The 18,468-nt window shown below is 41.8% G+C and overlaps 1 protein-coding gene across 1 annotated transcript; it reads left to right on the top strand.

Moving 5' to 3' along the window:
- The first annotated feature begins 212 nt into the window (after positions 1-212).
- marchf9 (membrane-associated ring finger (C3HC4) 9) lies at positions 213-18,273 on the top strand. The gene is made up of 4 exons (XM_022677044.2): positions 213-2,517; positions 12,106-12,261; positions 15,718-15,910; positions 17,035-18,273. The coding sequence occupies exons 1-4, from the start codon at positions 2,167-2,169 to the stop codon at positions 17,373-17,375; spliced, it is 1,041 nt and encodes a 346-aa protein (XP_022532765.1). The 5' UTR covers positions 213-2,166; the 3' UTR covers positions 17,376-18,273.
- Positions 18,274-18,468: the final 195 nt, after the last annotated feature.

The following is an 18,468-nucleotide window of genomic DNA, read 5'->3' as shown; positions in this document are numbered from 1 at the left end:
AATAAAAGGAATGTGCTGGATAAATAGTTATTTAGATTATTTATAGTTTTTTATTTGAGTTTTAGCCGTTTTGCTCCGTTCTTCTTCATTCACCCCCATTCACTCAGCACTCCCTCGCGGGCTCCCTCTAGCGGTGCGCGTGTTTTTCTGATTTAAGGTGGATGGAGAAGTGAAGTGGGCGGTCTCGCGGTAATAAACCGGCTCTGGCAGGAGGACCACCTTTTGGATGCTCAGCCGTCAGATCGGGCGGGCGCGCGCGCGACTTGCAGGCTGGAGCTTCTTCTTTTTCTTCTTCCTTTATCTCTTTTTTTCACGTGCATGCTTTGATAAACTGTCTGCGCGCGCCATCCATCTTTCTTTTTGTTCTTTCTCGGAACGCCGCGAGGAAAAGCAGGAGGAGCAGGAGGATTTAGGAGCAGCGCGCGGGGACGGCGATGGACGTCGGCGGTGGCGCGCAGAGGGGGATGCTGGGACGCTGCTTTCGGCTGCTCGTGAGCTTCGTGCACTAGCCCTTATTAGCAGCCCCTATGTGTGTGCAATGCCAGCTGGGCGCGCGCTGAGCTCGGCGGCGGCGGCGGCTATCGGACGGGCCTGCGCGCGGCGCGGGAGCTCGGGAGAAGAGGAGGAGGAGGAGGAGGGAGGGAGGAGGAGGAGAGGAGGAGGAGAAAGAAGAAGAGGAGGAGGAGGAAGAGAGGGAGAGATAAGAAGATAAATATATATAAATATAAACAGAAAGACAAAGAGAGAGAGAGAGAAAGAAAATAAGGAGATAATAATAATGCGAGAGAGTGAGCGAGCGCATCGCAGCGCGGGGCTGGGCTCGCGCGCTCCGGCCGCGGCGCTCGAGGCTCGAGGGATGATGCTGATGCTAATGCTGCTGCTGCTGTGAGGCGTCCTGAGCTCGAGCTCGTGGGGAACGAGGGGTGCTTTTGAAACCCCTCCATCCCCTCCTCCACACACACATACACACTTACACACACACGTACACACTCACTCTTACACACACTCGCACGCACGCACACACACTCCCTTTATAGGCTAAACACGATATAAACAAGATATAGGCGCGCGCGGACGAGGCTTTGCAGCGATGCTTGGACAGACAGACAGACACTCGGCCGGCGGGCTCGCGCTGGACTGTCCGGGGATAAATAAATAAATATATAAATTGGTTTATATATATATCTACACACGCACACTCGCGTGAACGCGCACGCACACACACAAACATACCATCATACATACAAAGCTATAGCTGTTATTAAATCCAAACATCACAATCCCCACTGTAACGTTACAGGTTACCGTGGTGTCCTGTTACAGCACACCGTTACTGTTACAGGTACAATAGGCTAGCTAGCGAGGCTAAATTAGCTACTAGCTCTAGCATCACCACTACTAGCATAGCCTACTACTGATCAAACACAAACACTCGTAAAGTCGTAATAATTCTAATTACAAAAACAACAATAATAAAAAGGCTAATAATAAACAGCACTCAAACGAAATACGAGATAAAAACGAGGGCGTTATTTTAATATTATTAATAATAATAATACAAAACAACACTGTGCTTTTCCTTAACACAATAACACCGTCAAAAAAATAGGTCTACGTCTAAAATTTAGTAAGACAATTTCGAAAACAAACAAAAAAAACAGGCAAAAAATAATAATAACAATAATACGGCTAAAATAATGCAAATAACAATAACATTTAATAAAAGCGATATGTGAACAAAATCAAACTGGATGAAAATGATTTCAGCAAAAATCTAAGACAAGACAAAACAAATCAATAAATAATAAGAGACCAACAATCTTTATATTTATTATTATTTATTATTTAAAAAAACATAAAAACAGTGTTTAATATCTGGATACCAATATTTGCCAGTGTTGTTTTATTATTATTATTATTAATAATATTAATAATAACATACAATAATAACAGCAGGTTACAACAGGTCAGCAATTCATACTCAGGAAAAAAGAACCCTAAACATTAAATAATAATATAAATTATTAATTAGGCTGATAATAAAATAATAACAAACCATATCAAAAACAGTAATAATAATTATAGTAATACTACTACTACAAATAATAATAATAATATTTCTCCCGGCTCTTCCTCCGGTTCTCCTCTCCTCACATGTAGAGAACCATGTTTAAGAACCGGCTCCGGATGTTCTTCGATGAACTCAAGGTTCTCCTGTTCATGCGATCCGGCTCGCGCCAGGCCGAGGCCCGCGCGCAGACCATGAGGGGGGGCGTCGGCGTGGGTGTGGTCGGGGGGGGCTGCGGGTGTCCCACCTTCATCCGCTGCGCCGCGCGGGACCCGCACCACGACGACGCGGAGGAGTACTACGGCAGCGAGCCGCGGCCCCGGAGCCTCGCCTTCGAGGAGAAAGAGGCGCGGCTGCCCGCGGGACCGGACGCCGTGTCTCTCAGCAGCAGCACGGGCAGCGGCGCGCGCACGCCCCAGTGCAGGATCTGCTTCCAGGGACTCGAGCAGGTACACACACGGGCCTGGGGGGGTGAGGGTTTGTGTGTGTGTGTGTGTGTGTGCAATGGGGGGTACTGCTGATTCAGAAAGTGTGTGTGTGTGAGTGTGTGTATGTATTTTTCTTTGATTTTCTCTGATGGTTTTCTTTCTCTAGCTCAGACAAAGACTGGACATCCAGCCTGGTATAGCTTTGTTTATGAGTAGGCCACTTTAAAGGGGAACTCCATCAAAATTCTTAAATTTTGAATTTATCTAGGCCAATTTTAACACCCAATCAGCTGCTACCCAGCTCTATATCCCCTCCCCCCTATCACTAGTGATTGCTGAGTAGCATCACAGTGCTAACGTTTGGTGGAAAGTTTGGCGGAAAGTGCAGCAACTCGGTTCTGATACATCAGCTCACAGACGCAGCCTTGTGCTGATCCACATCACCCTAGGAGTGATGAGGGGAAAGAGAGAGCGCCATCTACTGTACTGTACCCACCCAGAGAGAGAGAGCAAGTCTTGTGCGATTGTGCTCTCTCAGGGCTCCGGCAGCTGATAGCAAGCTGCATGACCGGGATTTGAACGAACATTCTTCTGATCATAGTGGCAGCGCTGTAGTCCACATCACTTGGCGACCCTTTATTATAGATATACTGTACTTAAAAGCTGATTTATTTAAGAAAGCCTTCACTGACAGGAACGAAACTTGGTGGTTAGTCATGTGGTTAGTCATGCTTTTGTTCAATCAGATCTGAGAGTGTGAAGGCGCCATTGGTCAGCGATCAAAATGAACGGTTTGTTGTCACACATCACGCATGTGACACTGTGGATGGAGGAATTTTAAAGGCCCGCTATTTAACACATTTACAAGACTACAGCTTGTACAGGTGTGAGCATTCCCAAACCAATCATCTGATGTAATAATGATTAATGTCCAATTTATTGTCCAACTGATATCCCATGATTTTTGGCTTGTCAGGTCTGGAAAACCTGGTCACCCTCCGTCCTCATGGAGATCTGCTCTCCCGCAGACTTCACCTCCAACCCAAATCTAACACACCTCCTTCAGCTAATGAAGGACTTCTGAAGGCAGTAATTAACTTGATCAAGTGGGGTTGATTAGGTCTGAAGATAAGAAATAAGCTTCAGGAGCAGAACTGTGAGCCTCAGTAGCTAATGTGGCTACCATTTAACCTACGTACGAATTTGTGATGTGCTGAATATTAGACCGAAAAATGTATATTGAACAATTTCATATCTGTTTTCTCTAGAATTTCTTTTAATTGTAATTTAATTGTGTAATTTTTGCACTACTGGATAGTAAGACACAAAACTGAGCCAAAAAGACACCATAGATATCAAAAGACTAGAGATTTCCTATAGTTCTTTAGCCACAGGGCCATGTGAACAGTCCTACAGGTACTTTGATCTGTCATCAACTATCAGCTAGTAATCCAGCTTAGAAAAACAGTTAGCATCACAACAGGGCCGTTTCAAGACACTTTGTCACGTTAGGCCATTGCAATATTATGTTATTGAATATGACACACTTTGAATATTGAATAGATCTGCATTTCCTTATCTTATTAATAAAACATATTACAATATATACCCAAATAAACAGCCTGTTTGAAAACTGTTATAGTTTGTTGTTAGCATTGACAGACGGGTAGTTAGCTTATCTAGCTAACATAAGCATTACTTTTATGTGTTGTTGCTAGCCTACTCACTGCTAAATTACACTGTTTGTACACGTAGGCCTGATTGAAACTTACGCAGTATATTGCCTTGTTTACAGTATATTGAATATATGTAATTAGATCCTCTGGATTGCAATAATGCAAATAATGCAAAGAAAACAAGTTCATATTCATATTCATTCAGAGTTCAGAAATAATCAATATTTGGTGGAATAACCCTGGTGGTTTTTAATCACAGTTTCTTTTCATGCATCTTGGAATCATGTTCTCCTCCACCAGTCTTACACACTGCTTTTGGATAACTTTATGCTGCTTTACTCCTGGTGTAAAAATTCAAGCAGTTCAGTTTGGTGGTTTGATGGTTTGTGATCATCCATCTTCCTCTTGATTATATTCCAGAGGTTTTTAAATTTGGTAAAATCAAAGAAAAACATAATTTAAAGTGCTCTCTTATTTTTTCCAGAGCTGTATATATACTGTATATAGTGAATTTATTTAATTATCTAATGTATAATGTAGATCAGGTGAAGTTTTCAGTGGAAGCTGCATTATCAGGTTATGTGGATAAGTCACAGGTGTGAAAGCCGTGTACTTCCTGTGTGGCCAATAATATCTGTAAATGTGATTAAGCAGTAAATTTGTGGTATAGAACATCAATCCTCATTAGCTCACTGTCAGATCTGTCCAGATCCATAAAAGATAAGCAGGAGATACTCAGCACTGATCCGTTTTGATATTCGGCTTCAAACATTAACTCTGCTCTGGTCAAATGAGCTTTGAAGGAGAAGGTCTGTAAGATTTCATGATAAACTGAGACAGATGAGAAGATCTGGAGGGGAGGGTTATCTGAAAAGAGTTATTTTTACCATCAGTGCTTTAAAAAAAGCTGAAAGTATAACACTTTTATCATTAAAATTAATACACACTTAAATACAAATTAAATTTACTATTTTGGAACAACTTATTGCAACTAAGGTAGGTTATATTTCAGTTGTGATTAAGCTACATTTAAACACAACATAAAAGCATTAGGTTGTGCTTTTGAGTGCTTTTTTCGTATACCTTCTACAAACTTAAAATTTTTTAATTTAAGTTTGTGTTTTTTTAAACATCTTTTTTAATCCATTTGAAGTATATTGTAAATGTACTACGTTGCACATTAAAACACATATTGTGTACATCTTAATGCTACTGGGGGGGAAAAACACTGCACTAAAGTGCACTTTAAGCAGTATTTATTATCACTATTTATTTTTCTATCAACACAATGTTTAATTTAAAGCATATTCATTAAAAATACATTTTGTGGAAATACAGAAAAAATATATATATTTAATGTGTATTTTTGTGTATTTGTGTATTCTTTCCTTTAGATTCTTTTATATCTATGTGCATCTATTAAAACTTTCCTGTCAAGAATATAAGGCTGTGATAATTAACATATTTTACCTACAATGTTTTAATGCATTTCATGTATGCATTTACATACACATTGTATTTAAATGTTTGTGGACACTCTTTGTAATAAAATATATAAGCATCTTGCTAATAGTATTTTAGTTCATAAAACCTTTCAAATTTAACAAGTGGTCCTCAAGAACTGAAATATAATACAAATTTTTTTAAATATAAGCTCTTAAAATGAAACAGGAGCTTTTGTTGGATTTGTTTAGCGTGTACTTTTGGATGGTTTAGTCTATTTTACACAGCTAGCACAGGTTTTTCCTCTATTATAATAACTAGCAGACTGATTCCCATATTATACTCAGCAGCCGGGGTGTTGGCATGAGCGATATGGGCCATTTCCCACATACTAACATGGATGTAACTCATACATTTGGGCCAGAATATAAAAATACAAAATACAGAAAATGTTAAATAAGAGCTTCTAAAATGAAACAACAGCTTTTGTTGGATTTTTTGGATACTTTGGATTGTTCATACCATTTTACACAGCTGGCAGATCTACATCCCCTATTATAGCTAGCAGAACGATTCCCATATTATACTCAGCAGCCGGAGTGTTGGCATGAGAGGCGTGGGCCATTTCCCAAATACTATACTCAGCAAACATGGATGTAACTCGTGCATTTGAGCCAGAATTGAAACAAAATACAGAATATAAAAATACAAAATACAGAAAATGTTAAATATGAGCAGCAGTATTTTTAGGATTTTTTTAGCATGTACTTTGGATGCTTTAGGCCAGCAGATCTGCTTCCCCTGGTGTTTGGCAGTGGTTACACAGCGGTTGCACCTTTTGGAAAAACAAAATGTGACCTGTGTGCCGGAGTAGGAGCGAGCGGCGCAGGTACAGCAGGAACACAGAGAGCAAACAGAACAGGAGAGGATGAATCAGCTGCTTGTAAACAACAGACTGTTCATTGAAATATGGCAAAAAAAGGAAAATAAACGTGGGCTAACTGACGAGACTGTGTCACTCTCGGGAACGGCAGAATTTAAAGGTCTCTGCTGGAGCTGCGTATAATAATATATAATATATATAATTCACTGGATGAAATAGTTGTGTTGAAACAGCAGAGTAAAGAGTAAAGAGCTCATGCTCTTATATTATTCCTGCACTGCCCCCCCCCTGAGGTCCACTTATAACATTAGTGTGGGTTTATCTACCACACAACCATTTCCCTGACTCTCTTTATACCTTAGAATTAAACAGCATGTTTTTCACTATTAGTGCCTTTAAGGAATGTGTAGATAGATGAGTATAGATAAGTATGAAAACAACCTGATTTCAAGACCTGATTCAACCTGATTTAAAAGGCATTCACAGTTCAAGATTATTTATTTATTTAATATTAAAGCAAAATCAATTTATTTCCAAATATATTAGTTTCACAGACTCGGCATGTGCAGAATGTGGAGAATTAGTTTTTTATTCGTCAAACAAATCAGGGTGTTGGCACAATTTGGGCTGGATATTTGTTTTAAAATATTTAATACGGTACAATACATTACATTCGATACTGATACTCAGACTGTACTTTTTTTTGATACCCTAAGCGATAATTATTCTTATATTCATTTTGAATTATTATTTATTATTTTTTTTTATCTTTTTTTACATTTTATGCCATTGTATCCTTAATTAACACAGCCACTTACCCAACCCACTCATTATAAAACCCCTATCTCAAACAATTCCAGAACACCAGGAGGGTGAAGACCAGCACACGCCTCCTCCGACACATGTGAAGTCATCTACCCACCCACAGAGAGCTAGGCTAATTGTGCTCTCTCGGGGCTCTGGCAGCTGATTGCAAGCTGCATGACCAGGATTCAAACCAGCAATCTCTCAATCATAGCGGCAGCGCTTTAGACCTTTTCTTAAAGCTACACAGCTGTTTAGTCCCTTTAATCCCTTCAGTTTCCTTCACTGCACTGTGTGTGTGGGAAAGCTCTTACTTTCACTATTAATCATCATTTCCCATAGTTTTAGTGATGTTTTTCTACCGTTTGATTTGATTTAGATGATTACTATCATTCAAGATTGTTTTCTAAGCACATTCCTTTCTGGAATGTGATTTTCCCTCACTGTCCTTCCACTTTTTAGTAATACTAATGCTTTGGACAGTTCTTAACTTTAATTTTAGTAGTTTAATCTCCTTAGATCTTTTAGTTTTCTCTGCATTATTGATGCATGGTGATAATTTGACCCTTTTGAATCAGATGAACGTCATCGCCACAGGACCATAGTGTCTTTCAGTATGGTTGTTTAACAAGTGAGAAGCTACTCCCTGCATCAGTTATGGTTAAAAACAGTAACTTTCTTTGGCCAAGCAGTTTATATAGGCTATATTTGAGATGAGTTCTCATATCAGGACACTTTCTCTTTCTAAAGAGCTTGATGAAGTGTTAACAGCAGTTTTTATTCTGGTACAATTTCATTACAGGCTCCTCGCTGCCAAGTGTTTCGTCTTTATCGGTTTAAGAGAGATGAACACAAATAAATCTGTATCTCGGCGCAAAAATCAATGGTGATTATCAAGGTTTAGGCGTTTCGCATTCTTGTCACACCTCTAATTCCCCGGCGTGTCGTGGGTTTAACACAGTGTTGTGCAGTTAACAGATCAATGCCATTAATGCCCACAGATTGCTTTCTCTCTTTTGTGTTTCTGAGATTGTGGACGGCACCCCACGTTACGCTTTCCACCCGTCGGCCTTTTCTGAGCTTTGCGGTCTCTGTCCGAAGACTGCATTGATTTTCCATATCTTCACTTCAGCTCCCAGGCCTGCGCATCCGTTACGTTCTCATGTCATGCATTTTGTCCTGCGTTAGCACTTTAGCATTTGCGTGTAGCGCAGTCGATGCTTTGTTGACATGCTGCTGCTGAACGTGAGCGAGCGAGGGCTGTGGTGCAGCTCTGCCACTCGGCTGCTGGGAGGTGGAGTCAGCAGAGTGTTTTATGATGACATGACGCTGAAAGTGTGGGATCAATAAGGCTTTTTGGCAGCGCTCGGCCTTTCAGCTCATGCTGAACTCATACAGGAAGGCCTTTCATAAACAGCGTCTGACTGAAGACGTGATGCGTGATTACCCAGAACACAGATTGGGCTTAATTGCAGCTTCGCTCTTAAACATGAAGGAGCTACAAATGGTCCTTCTTGAGTCAGAGGTAGCAGAAGTACACAAGTCCTGTAGCTTCAAGTGTTCCAGCGCTCTAAAGCCACTATGATCAGGAGATAGCCAGTTCGAATCCTGTTCATTTAGCTTGCCATCAGCCATCAGAGTCCTGAGAGAGCACAGTTGGTCTTGCTCTCTCTAGGTGGGTAGATGATCTTTCCGATCTTTTTGAGTCACTTCGCTTTCCTCTGAGTGCGCCGTGATACTACTCCGCATGATCTTGTGTTCTTTTAAAATCAAGAAATTAAAAACTCTAAATACAGAAATACTTTTTTTGTATATATATATAATTTTATTTCTCTCCAATTCACACTGCCTATTACCCAACCCACACATTAGGACTCACCTTATCACTAGTGATGCCCCCCAACACACCAGGAGGGTTAAGAAGACATTAAGGCACACGCCTCCTCCGACACACATGTGAAGTCAGACTCCGCCTCTTTTTGAACTGCTGCTGATGCTGTAGCATTGCTGAGTAGCATTGTGCTAACAGTGCTAACGCTCGGAGGACAGCACAGCGACTCTGATACGGTTCTGATACATCAGCTCACAGACGCAGCCTTGTGCTGATCCACATCACCCTAGGAGTGATGAGGGGAAAGAGAAAGCGCCATCTACTGTACTGTACCCACCCAGAGAGAGACAGCAAGGACAACTGTGCTCTCTCGAGGCTCTGGCAGCTGATTGCTGAACATTCTAAAACACTGCTCATAATTCTTTGCAGGTTAAACCTGAAGCACGTCCAGACGAAAAGGCAGAAAAGCAGCAGTTTCAGTACTTTTTCTGAAACAATGATCCGGGCGATGCTGCACGCCGGAGGCTCAGTGTGTTCGTCTCTCTGCAGGGGCTTCAGAGGCCGATATCGATCGCTAGTCTAGGCAGAGAGTGGAGGATCAGACCTGCCCACCTCTCCACTCATTAACCTGTGTGTGTTTCGCTCGGCTCGGCCCCCCCGCCGGACCCCTCCGGCCCGCTGTTTTACGTCCGTGCGTCAACGCCGGCCGCCACGCTGCGAACGTGCATCGATTTACCGCTCCCGACCGCCGCCTGCATGAGTAATGTTTTATTTACGTAAGTCTATCTCTGCTCCGTCGACTCCGCCACCGACTCCTGCGTGTTCCGCCTCGCCTCACAGCCACTCGGAAAGGTCGCGCGTCCCCGAGAGGAGCCAAATGTAGGACGCTCCTTTATGTCAGAGAAAGGATACGCTCTCGCAACAACCATGATACTGTTGTTTCACCAAGTACAACCATCTCGGAGGAGTAGATAAGGAAAGAACTGTGTGTTTTACACTTTTTTCCCACTTTTTTTTCCTTTTTCTCTGCTTCAGATGATCGGCTAAAATGTGTTTGGTGTAAGAAGTGGTCAGACTGTATTGAGCAAAGGCAAAGCAACTTTTGGAGTCCAAAAATTCCCCAGAAAAGAATAAAAGAAGCTTCACAATTGCAGCAGGGCATAGCTTAGTCTATAATAGATTTGTTTTTTAACTAGAGGTGGATCGATCCATGTTCTTGGGATCGATTTCAATCACTGATCACCTTTCATCTCAATCCGCTGATCGCCAATACCAATCTTGGTCAGGGACAAATGCCACATTAGTGCCACATTAATGCCACACTGATACCAGGCAAATTTTGTACAGATTCCTCTTATTACTGACTGAAATAAACTGGTTTCAGGAGAGATATGTGGATATGTGTAAATACTTTTATTCATACAGAATACAGAATATTTACATTTAAGATCCTTCTTTTGGCTCCTTGAATCCTGTTCATGCTGCTTGCCATCAACTGCCAGAGCCCTGAGAGAGCGCAGTTGTTCTTGCTCTCTCTCTGGGTGGGTACAGTACAGTAGATGGTGCTTTCTCTTTCCCCTCATCACTCCTAGGGTGATGTGGATCAGCACAAGGCTGAGTCTGTGAGCTGATGTATCAGAACCGAGTCGCTGTAGGCGCTTTCCTCCGAGTGTTAGCGCTGTGATGCTACTCGACAATGCTACAGCATTAGCAGCAGCTCAAAAAGAGGCGGAGTCTGACTTCACATGTGTCGGAGGAGGCGTGTGCTGGTCTTCTTCTCCCTCCTGGTGTTGGAGCATCACTAGTGATGGGGGGATATACAGCTGAGTAGCCGCTGAATGGGTGGGGCAATTGCCCAGATAAATTGGGGTGAAAATATGAGAGAAAATTGGAAATAAAAAAACATAAGCAATATTAGCGTAGCATCTCCCAGTCTAAAGTAAAGATACCCATGTCAGACATAATCACACGTCGACTGTGTTGACTGTGTCTGGGGTGAGCCACATTAACCTCGTAGCTCCAGTACAGTATGCAGGATTTATCCAGTCGGCTCGTTGGCTGAGGGACGCTGTTTGTTCTGGATGTAAAATTGATTATTTTGCTGAACTTTTCCTGTAACATCAGGTAACAGATGCTGCCGGCAGCTCACACAGCTGGGTGTGAAGTTTTGAACCTACCGGTAGATGCTCCACATACCTGAGTCCTGCTGATAAACGTGTCTATCTGTTCTCACGCTCCGCAGCTCTGAGTCTGAATGAAACAGATGTGTTTAGCTGCGGGCTAACGCGAGAAATCACAACCGTACACTTCAGAGCTGTGCTGTAATACATCCCTGACAGCGTTACTTTCTTTAACTGTTTTAACTGAGTGAAGATCTTGTAGTTTATCTTATAAAATGAGTATTATTTAGCAGTATTGTCCACAATGTATGTCCAAAAGTACCAAGACACCTAGCATTTCTTCTCAAGGGTTCTGAAGGGATTAATGAGGGGTTTGTCTTGGTAATTCTAAAAACTTCAACTCCCAGAATCCCTGGCGGTGATTAGTGTCAACCAGCTGCACCTGTGCAGCACCCTATATAAACCCCATTCAAACCAGACTTCTCTGTTGCACCTTTGTAGAGGGAGAACCGGTAACAGTTGGTAGAAAATGAGAAGAAAAGTAGTAAAAAGAAAAATAAGAAGGAAGATAAAACACCACAAGTGAGACAAAAGAAAATAAAAAAAGAAACCCAAAACAACAAGTAAAATGAGAGTTTTGTTTTTTTACATTTTTAACTGTCTATAGAAAACATTCCAAAGGGCTTAAGAGGCTTAATAACATGTTTATTAAGCCTTCACCATCTACTCAACTGTTTGGTAAATCACATTAGAGTCCCTTATAAATGATTTATTATTAAAGAAGGTGTTAAGTACTTTATAATTACACAATAACTGATGTTTGTGTTTGACGCTGTTCTGTCTGTTCTCTAGGGGGAGCTGTTGAGTCCGTGCCGGTGTGACGGCTCAGTGCGCTGCACCCATCAGCCCTGCCTGATTCGCTGGATCAGCGAGAGAGGCTCCTGGAGCTGCGAGCTCTGCTACTTCAAATACCAAGTGCTGGCCATCAGCACCAAAAACCCACTGCAGGTAAAAAACAGCTCAGCTCAGGAAAATATAAAACACTGCTTCACTTCCTCCGTCTGGATTCAGCCGTAAGCTTCGTACTTGAAAAATGAAGATCTCCAGTTAACTTAAAAACACTATCTAGTACATTACATTACATTACATTACATTTGGCAGACGCTTTTGTCCAAAGCGACTTACAATAGTCAAGTACAATGTAAAATAAGTTTAAAGGTAAAACATCTTTGGATAGGGATAAAAGGAGGTCAAAGGGGAATAATAGGATAGAGGAGTGAAGGAGAGGAAGAAGGAAATGAGGTTAGAAGTAGTTAGTGTGTTAGAGGTGTTAGGAGAGTAAGTGCTCTTTGAAGAGCTCGGTCTTCAGGAGTTTATTAAAGATAGTGAGAGATTCTCCTGATCTGGTAGTAGAAGGTAGTTTGTTCCACCATTGGGGAACTCTGTATGAGAACAGTCTGGATTGCTTTGTGTGAATGTTTGTTTGGTAAAGCGAGGCGACGTTCATTGGAGGAGCGCAGCGGCCGGGAGGTAGAGTAAGCCTTCAGGAGCGAGTGCAGGTAGGAAGGAGCTGTTCTGTATCACCTTGTAGGCGATTGTAAGAGTTTTGAATTTGATGCATCAACTGGTAGCCAGTGGAGCTCAATGAGCAGCGGGGTGACATGTGCCCGTTTTGGCTGGTTGAAGACCAGACGTGCTGCTGCGTTCTGGATCATTTGGAGTGGTTTTACTACACAGGCCGGGAGGCCAGTTAGCAGGGCATTGCAGTAGTCGAGGCGTGAGATGACGACCGCTTGCACCAGGAGTTGGGTGGCCTGTTGTGTCAAGAACGGTCTAATTTTCCTGATGTTATAGAGCGCGAAGCGGCAGGATCGAGCAACTGAGGCCACATGGTGCGTGAAGGAGAGTTGGTCATCAACCATAACACCCAGGTTCCTAGCAACCTTTGTCAGTGAGAGAGAGAGAGAGTCGATGCTTATAGAGAGGTTGTGTTGAAAAGATGGTTTTGCTGGTATAACCAGAAGTTCAGTCTTTGAGAGATTTAATTGAAGGTGATGCTCCTTCATCCATGAGGATATGTCAGAGAGACACTGCAATATCCGTGCAGAGATTGAGTGATCTTCAGGTGAGAACGACAGGTATAGCTGGGTGTCATCAGCAAAGGAATGGTAGGAAAATCCGTGTGAGCGGACAACCTGACCAAGAGAGGTGGTGTATATGGAGAAGAGAAGGGGTCCCAGTACCGAACCCTGAGGAACCCCAGTGGATAAGGAGCGGGCTGAGGACAGCTGTCCTTGCCACGACACCTTGAACGAGCGCCCAGTGAGGTACGATCTGAACCATGACAGCGCATTGTCTGCGATCCCCATGTTTGAGAGTATAGTTAGGAGGAAGTCATGGTTGACCGTGTCGAAGGCGGCCGAGAGGTCCAGCAGAATGAGCACTGAGGACTGACCTGCAGCTCTGGCAGTTTTCAACGCTTCTGTCACAGACAACAGAGCCGTCTCGGTAGAGTGTCCTTTTTTGAACCCAGATTGGTTCTGGTCCAGAAGGTCATTCTGGGAGAGGAAGCCAGAGACCTGATTTAAAACTGCTCTTTCTAGTGTTTTAGAGAGAAAGGGTAGCAGTGAGACCGGTCTGTAGTTGTCAACCTGGGCGGGGTTGAGAGAAGGCTTTTTAAGCAGTGGTGTCACATGTGCTTGTTTGAAAGCAGTCGGGAATACACCAGAAGTTAAAGAGGCATTGATGGTGTGAGTGATAGCCGGAATGATTGCAGGTGCGATAGTTTGCAGTAGGTTTGAAGGAATTGGGTCAAGCGGACACGTAGTAGGACGGCTACGTGTTAGGAGAGCCAGTATTGAATGTTAGCTTATTATGTTAGCTAATATTTATTAATATATCTTCATAAGCATCTCATAATTTTTTGTTTGTTTTTAACTTTTTTATTTAAATTTTTTTTTCATATTCTCTATCCAATATACACGGCCAATTACTCAACCCACTCATTAGGACTCCTCCCCCTATCACTGGTAATGCTCCAACACACCAGGAGGGTTAAGAAGACTAAAACACGCCTCCTCCGATACACATATGAATAGTCAGACTCCGCCTCTTTTTGAACTGCTGCTGATGCTGTAGCATTGCCGAGTAGCATCACAGTGCTAACACTCGGAAAAGCGCAGTGACTCTGGTGGTTCTGATACATCAGCTCACAGACGCAGCCTTGTGCTGATCCACATCACCCTAGGAGTGATCACCCAATTTCATTCCAACGGTCAATCTGAAAAAAAAACTTTGTGAGCATTCTGGTTAAAGGCTTCTGATCAATAACCATAACATGTAGAGAACTTTTAACAAATTCTAACTCTAATTCTAGCCTCTGCTCAACATTTATACCAGGAAAAAGCCTTTTGATTAATCTCTAAATGTGACAAAGTGTCTCATATTATATTAGAACTTCTTACACATCGCCAACCAATGCACCAAGATGCTCTATAATAGTTTTATAATCGCATCGCAGACTCTGAATAATAATAATAATTAAATGGTAAGGTGTCTAGAGATTCACACTCTTACACACTTATGCATCATGGACTTGCTGAGTCAAAGGCAGCTGGTAAAAATGAGTAAGGGCTCAATTTTCTTTTGGATTAAAATAAGGGCAGTAACTGCCCACAACTCCGGTAATTAGGACAGTGTGACTCATTATTATGCATAAGGTCACTCACAACTTCCAGCATGAATAAAAACTACCAGCTGCAAGGAACGCTGTGTCTCCCGACACATTATTATAGCCTGTGTCATAATCAGACAGTACTCAGATACAGATACAGATAAAAGACTTTATTACACCAAATATTAGATATATTAATACCAAATTTTATTTCAAATTTGTATCCCATTCTCTCCCAATTTAGCTCAGCCAATTACTCAACCCACTCATTAGGACTCCTCCTCCCTATCACTACTGATGCTTCTTTAACACCAGGAGGGTTAATAAGACCAGCACACGCCTCCTCCGATACATGTGAAGTCAGACTCCGCCTCTTTTTTTTTTTAACTGCTGCTGAACTGTAGCTTTGCCAAGTAGCCTCACAGCAGCGCTAACGCTCGGAGGAAAGTGCAGCAACTCGGTTCTGATACATCAGCTCACAGACGCAGCCTTGTGCTGATCCACATCACCCTAGGAGTGATGAGGAGGGGAAAGAGAAGAGCACTGTGTGTGCTCTCTCAGGGCTCCGGCAGCTGAGGGCAAGCTGCATTACCAGGATTCGAACCAGCGATATCCCGATCATAGTGGCTATTGGCTGAATTATCTATAAACACATGAGGGATGAGAGCTGGAGACTCAGACGCTGGTTTAAACTTGCAGCAGGATTATTTTTAGATTAATAACTTGATTGTATGATTGTTTTATATGATGATGTTTTATATTATTATCTGTCTTGTTTTGTTATGTTTCAGTGGCAGGCCATCTCTCTGACCGTGATCGAGAAGGTCCAGATTGCAGCCATCATCCTGGGCTCGCTCTTCCTCATCGCCAGCATCTCCTGGCTGGTGTGGTCCTCTCTCAGCCCGTCGGCTAAGTGGCAGCGGCAGGACCTGCTCTTCCAGATCTGCTACGGCATGTACGGCTTCATGGACATCGTCTGCATAGGTGAGGAGCCTTTATTAGTGCAGGTTCAGGTACAGCAAAAATGAACAGTGATGAAAGGGGAACAGATTTCTGCATTTTAGTTTTAGGACAACTTTATATTTTAGCAGGTTTTTACAGGAATCTACACTGTATAAATTACTACTTCATGAAATAGCAAAATATCAAAGTCTGGTATCACTGAACTGTATGTGTTTAAAAGAATCACAGCTTAACAACAGCAGCAGCAGCAGCTTTATTTCACTGGTTTAAAGTATTACAAGCTATAAGTAGATTACGCTAAGCTGCTGTATGGAATATTATAGGATCGAGTAATTCTGCACAGCAGTCTGTATTCTACATCTGTATCACTAATCTGTATCTTTGCTAATCTATACATATAATTTATATTAGGGCTGTCAACATTAACACAATTATGGTGCTTTTAATCTGGAAACTTAAAAGCATTATTATTTTTTTAAACAAATGAATCACATGACAGCCTGGTGATGCATCTGATGGCATGTTTCCTCTTTGCAAGCTGTCGAGTGTGGAATATGGAGCTACACTAGCTCTTATTTTCTCTCTTTAAAGTCTCAGTTAAACTCAGTAACTAAGAATATTGATATTCAATGACCAAGTTTAAAAAGCATCAAAAATGCACTCTGAGATATAACACTAAATAATCACACTACACCATTATTACTGCCCCCCTCCCAAAAATACAGTTAAGTATCAGCATTTTAAAAAATGATTATGATTTTATTCATGATTTAATCACAGAATATTGTGATTAATACATACACAAATTTATATATACCAAACTAAAATGCTTGAATTTTTGCACCAGGAGTAAAGCAGCATAAAGTTATCCAAAAGCAGTGTGTAAGACTGGTGGAGGAGAACATGATGCCAAGATGCATGAAATTAAAACTGTGATTAAAAAACCAACCAGGATTATTCCACCAAATACTGGAATAATTTCTGAACTCCTCAAAATCTCTTTATGAATATGAACTTGTTTTCTTTGCATTATTTGTGGTCTGAAAGCTCTGCATATTTGTTTTTATTTTGTTATGTCAGCCATTTCTCATCATTTTCTGTAAATAAATGCTCTAAATGACAATATTTTATTTTATTTTCCCCAGGCCTTATAATTCACGAGGGCTCATCGGTGTACAGGATCTTTAAGCGCTGGCAGGCCGTCAACCAACAGTGGAAAGTGTTGAACTATGAAAAGGCCAAGGACCTGGGGGACCCCGTCAGCTCCAGCAGTAAGGCCGGGGCCCGGGGCTCCCGCGGTAATGCACACGGATTGGCCGGCGGCAGCAGCAGGGGGCGTGGCCAGCGGGTGCGGAGGCTCAGGACTATCCTCAACCACCACTGCGGCTACACCATCCTCCACATCCTCAGCCAGATCCGGCCCAGCGACGGGCGGCTCGGCACGGCCACCAACCGCGAGGTGGTGATGAGGGTCACCACTGTATGAGACAAAACGTTTAAAACAAACATACGAAACGAAACGAAACAAAAAACAACCGGCCGCCTTAAGGATCCGTGGCCACGTTCATCTCCTCCCAGCAGGAGCAGAAAACTTCCTGAAGGTCCTGCTTTAAAAGCTTCTGTCCTGTCCTGACCGGCGAGAACCAGGATTAAAACACAGGAACACAGAAACGCTGGATCTGGCCCAAGTGGTTCTTAAGAACAGAAACAGAACAGACGAAAGTGAACTGCGTTTTTAATTATGGTTTCCTCTCTGGTGTTGTTTTCTACCAGTACGGTTTTTACTACCTTTCATTTTCTAACGGCGTGTGGGTTAATGAACTGTACTGACCACTTTAAACAAACGAACAAACAAAAAAAGCAAACAAACAAACAAAAAAAAAACATAACAACAAACAGGAGCGTCGTCATGGTGATAAAAATTATGATAATGATGACGATCATGTTTTACGGAAGAAGAAAAAAGCAAACGAAAAAAAAAACAGTCAGAAACAGACAAAACAAATCTCACCAAACGACGTCAACAAACACAAAAGGCACAAAATCCAGGGAACAATAAAGGGAGTAATTCTTTGCAGAACACAAACACAGTTAATGAGAGTAATAAACGAATATAAAAATAACGATATTATAAGGAAGGGTAGGGTGCAATAAGAAAAATAATTCTAACAAAAAACATAAAAAAGCAAAAGGGTTCTACTTATACAGAGAGTTCTACAGAAGTACATTCATATTTAAAGGAATCTGATCTCCTCCGCAATAAAGATACCTGTACATTTTACAGTGAACTTTGCATGAGGGTAAAGTTTTATGCCTCCTCGACACGTGATGAATCTGTTTTATTCAGAATGGTGCTCGTTTTAATAAACACTACTATTCATCAGGTGTTTTTGTGAGATGCGTGCAATGGACACAAAGTACTACAGAGTATTATCACACTGTCAGAAAGCGTAAAAAAGGTACTAAACAGGACATTTTATTTATGTTTTATTTATGTTTAATAATTCTTAATCATTCACTCATTCACATTTTTTTTTTTCAAAAGAAAGTACTTTTTTATGTGATGATTCTGAAAAAAT

The sequence above is a fragment of the Astyanax mexicanus genome, chromosome 13, assembly GCF_023375975.1.
Source record: "Astyanax mexicanus isolate ESR-SI-001 chromosome 13, AstMex3_surface, whole genome shotgun sequence".
NCBI classification, from domain to species: domain Eukaryota; kingdom Metazoa; phylum Chordata; class Actinopteri; order Characiformes; family Acestrorhamphidae; genus Astyanax; species Astyanax mexicanus.
Note: the sequence above shows the minus strand (reverse complement) of the source record. Positions and strands in the feature narration are given on the sequence as shown.